The 3988-nt window shown below is 34.5% G+C and overlaps 1 protein-coding gene across 1 annotated transcript in view; it reads left to right on the top strand.

Moving 5' to 3' along the window:
- The window catches only part of DAZL (deleted in azoospermia-like), an 18951-nt gene extending 15209 nt beyond the window's left edge, over window positions 1-3742 (top strand). The window contains exon 11 of the mRNA XM_011933712.1: window positions 1820-3742. Within this exon, the coding sequence (XP_011789102.1) occupies window positions 1820-1873 (54 nt within the window). The 3' untranslated portion in view covers window positions 1874-3742. The remainder of the gene's footprint in view (window positions 1-1819) is intronic.
- The last annotated feature ends 246 nt before the right edge of the window (window positions 3743-3988 follow it).

Genomic DNA, 3988 nt, shown 5'->3' with positions numbered 1-3988 from the left:
ACACCACCATGCCCAGCTAATTTTTTTTTTTTTTTTTTTAGTAGGGAAGGGGTTTCACCATGTTAGCCAGGATGGTCTCGATCTCCTGACCTCGTGATCCGCCCGTCTCGGCCTCCCAAAGTGCTAGGATTACATGCTTGAGCCACCGTGCCCAGCCAATTAGCTTTTTTTAAAGGGTTATATTACGGATCTCCTGTATAATGTAGAAGAGTAGAGCCCACATTGCAGAATTAAGCTCTTAACATCTTCGCAACAGGGAGTAAACATACTTGAAGTTGACATTTGTTCCCTAGTTGCTTCATTCTACATAGATAGTATAATTTAGAAAAGAAGGAACTGAAATTGTACATCAGCTTACCTTGCCCAAAATTCTGCTGATTACATAGGTGTCTACAGTAGTACTTAAATGATTTTCAAAGCAGAAGATAGTCGTCTGCTTTTCTGTTTTTTTTTTTTTTTTTTTTTTTTTGAGGTGACCTCACTGGGTCACCTAGACTGGAGTGCAGTGTCACAATCACAGCTTACTACAGCCTGAAACTCCTGCATGCAAGGGATCGTTCTGCCTCAGCCTCCCAAATAGTTAGGACTACAGACACGCATCACTATACTTGCTAGTTAAAAAGATTTTTTTTTTTAAGAGACAAAATCTTACCACATTGCCCCTGGCTGGTCTTGAAATCCTGGGCTCAAGTGATCCTCCTGCCTCAGCCTCCCAAAGTGCTGGGATTAGAGGCGTGAACCACCATGCCCAGTCCAGAAAATAGTTTTTAAACTTGAGTTCTCACCTGGTATTAGACAAAAGGCTCCCTTTAAACTCCCAGAGTTTTCTGCTTGTTTGGGAGAGGAATCAGAAGTTGGCATCCTGCAGTTGTCTGACATCTAGACCTATTTTGATTGACTGTGTGTTGTTGTTTTGCAGTTGAATGCATGAGGTATTTTTGAATGTATTTACTATTTCCATAGCTCATTCCACTCTTCATTGTCTTAATTCTGTAGTCCCTTCATAATCTTGTTTCCTGCGTTACCTCTGAAGATAAATGTTGGTGACCAGTTTTCTAGATTTTAAGCTAAATAGGATATCACTCTTTTGACAGATTAGGTAACTTCCGGAAGCCACTTTTATTTATATGACAACGAAACTGAAGTCCTAGAAAAAGGGCAGAGTTACTTTTGCAGAAAATAAAATACTATTATTTTATTACTCATTTGCTCAGTCCCATTCCTCCTCTTAAGGCCTCTCACTTTTTTCAGTCTGCACATCTGTAGGCAACATAGAGTGATAAGAAAGTTTTGCATGTATTTTAAATATTTCTGTTCCCTTTCTAAAGAATGATACATCTTCACAGGTTAATGATATGTCTTTAAATGCCAAAACTTACATCTTTCAACCTGAAAACATGAAATTTCAGATTGGAGAGCTGTTCGCAAGCTGTGGTTCCTATTAGATGCAGTTCAGTTAGTGAAAGCAGTATTTTTTACAATTACATTTTCTACCAGCTGTCTTTGGGACATTACTGCAAAATTATTAAGACGTACATAAAATTATATTGAGTCTAAGTCCTATTATTTCTGAGTTTACTGGGATTTCTTTTTTTAAAATTGATTTCTTTTTTAACTAAACTGTTTAATAAAACTAGGCATCTTAGTACATATGTTATCCCAGTGTTCAAGAATGCTTCCCAAAAAGGATAATCTTTTTTCTCATTGTTTTTAGTGTTTAGACCCAAAACAAGTGGTTTAAGTTTTTGACAACTTTCAGATCTATAGTAGTAATCAGAAGTTTTCAGTAAAGTAAAAGGACTCTTTCTGTCTTTTCCAGGATAAAAGAGTGCATCACTTTAGAAGAAGTCGGGCAATGCTTAAATCTGTTTGATCCTCCTGGCTATGTAGTTTCATGGGAAGTTGCTGGTTTTGAATATTAAGCTAAAAGTTTTCCACTGTTATAGAAATTCTGAATTTTGGTAAATCATACTCAAACTTTCTATATAAGTTGTATTATTAGACTCCCTAGTTTTATCTTAAATTGAAACTGTTCTTCATTAGATGTTTATTTAGAAACTGGTTCTGTGTTGAATATATAGTTGAAAGTAAAAAATAATTGAGACTGAAAGAAACTTTAAGATTTATCTGCAAGGACTTTTTTTAAATTGGCATTTTAAGTGTTTAAAAGCAATACTGATTTTCAAAAAAAAGTTTTTAAAACCCTATATTGAAAGGTCAGAATTTTGATAGTCTGAATACAAGCATTTCACTTCTCCAACAAGTACCTGTGAGCAGTACAGTATTTACAATATTGAGCTTTGCATTTATGATTTGTCTAGAAATTTACCACAAAAGCAGAATTTTTAAAACTGCATTTTTAATCAGTGGAACTCAATATATAGTTAGCTTTATTGAAGTCTTCTTATCTAAACCCAGTAAAACAGATTCAAAGCAAACAGTCCAATCAGTGGGTCATATGTTTATTCAAAATATTTTATCTTTTATCTAGAATCCACGTATATATATCCTATTTGATAAGGATAGTAATTAGGATAACTAAAATTCTGGGCCTAATTTTTTAAAGAATCCAAGACTAAACTTTACTAGGTACATAAGCTTCTCAATGAGTCACCATTTGTCTTTTTTGTAAACACTTTTTTCTTTGAAATGCTGAACTTGGCTGTATGTCAAATTGTGCAAAATATTGGTATTAAAGAATGCTGCAACTTTTTTATGTCACTTACAGGTTAATCAGAGTATCTGAAAGGAATTGTTTTTATAAAAACATTGAAATATTAGTTATTTGCTATAAATAGATTTAGTCTGTTATACTTCCTTTTGTAAAGTAAAATATGTCCAGAAGAGTCAAAGTATAGGTAGTTTTGGTGTTTCTAAACCACAAAAGTTGTTTAATAAGTACATCTCAAGAATGTGCTAGAGTTAAAAGTTAACGTTGTTTCTAGATTAGGTGGTGTCTTCATTTTACATTGTGACAAACAGCTAGAGCACCAGAGCCCTTTTGCTCTACCCAGTCTTTCTTTTCCAGCGTTTGTCACTTGTCTTTCAGGAGGTTTGCTTCTAGAACTGGTGATGTAAAGAAAGGAAGTAGCTGTATGAGCAGAGCAGTTCAAGGGCCAAACCCTGGAATGGTAGCAATGGGATATAATACCTTTCTAAGGTAAATAGTTGTATCAGTATCATTTGATCTGCCATGGACATGAGTTTAAAGCGGCTTTCTGGCCCTTGTTTCAGTGGCTTCTTCCCTAAAATGTAGAGACTCTAACTTAATGTAGTTACTATGAGCCGTATTACTAGTGCTCACTGGGGTCTATAATTCCTCAAAATTTTCATTCTGAATCTGAAGAAAAGAGTCTTTTAACTTTAGAATTCCCAAGAAGGCTTTATTACACCTCAGAAATTGAAAGCACCCTGAATTTGTCCATTTAAAAATTAACTATAGTTTTTTTGGTGCTATAACATTGACACGTATCATTCTGTGATTAAATCTCCAGCTTACTATAAGTGATACCTATATTCTAAAAAGCTAATTCTAATTATTCCAGTATGACCTTAAGGAAAAGTAAGGGAATAAATTTTTGTGTGTGTTAGAGTGAAGCATTTAAAAGTAAGGGTAAAAGAGATGAAGTCCTGAATCTTTCAAAATGGAAAATTAACTCTACACTTAGAAATATGCTTCTACCTATTGCTGATACTGTCTTTGCATACATGAATAAAAATAAACTTTTTTTCTTCAAAAGTGTTTTTGGCTTTCTGACGTAATTTAAAATGGTGGGGAGTTGGAAACTGTGTAACAAGGTTTAGATTCTTAAAATGTAAAAGTATAGAGTTCATTTTACTAATCTGGCAGAGTTCGCTCATAAAAGAAATTCAGGTACAAAGAGAAATTTAAGAGATGCATGAACAGCAGTGCCAAGTAGGAATGCTGACGAACACGTCTGACTCTTGCTATCTCATGGCTAAGGTCCCTTGCAATTTGGACCCTATG

This window comes from Colobus angolensis, unplaced genomic scaffold (assembly GCF_000951035.1).
Source record: "Colobus angolensis palliatus isolate OR3802 unplaced genomic scaffold, Cang.pa_1.0 Scaffold129, whole genome shotgun sequence".
In the NCBI taxonomy this organism is placed as follows: Eukaryota; Metazoa; Chordata; class Mammalia; order Primates; family Cercopithecidae; genus Colobus; species Colobus angolensis.
Note: the sequence above shows the minus strand (reverse complement) of the source record. Positions and strands in the feature narration are given on the sequence as shown.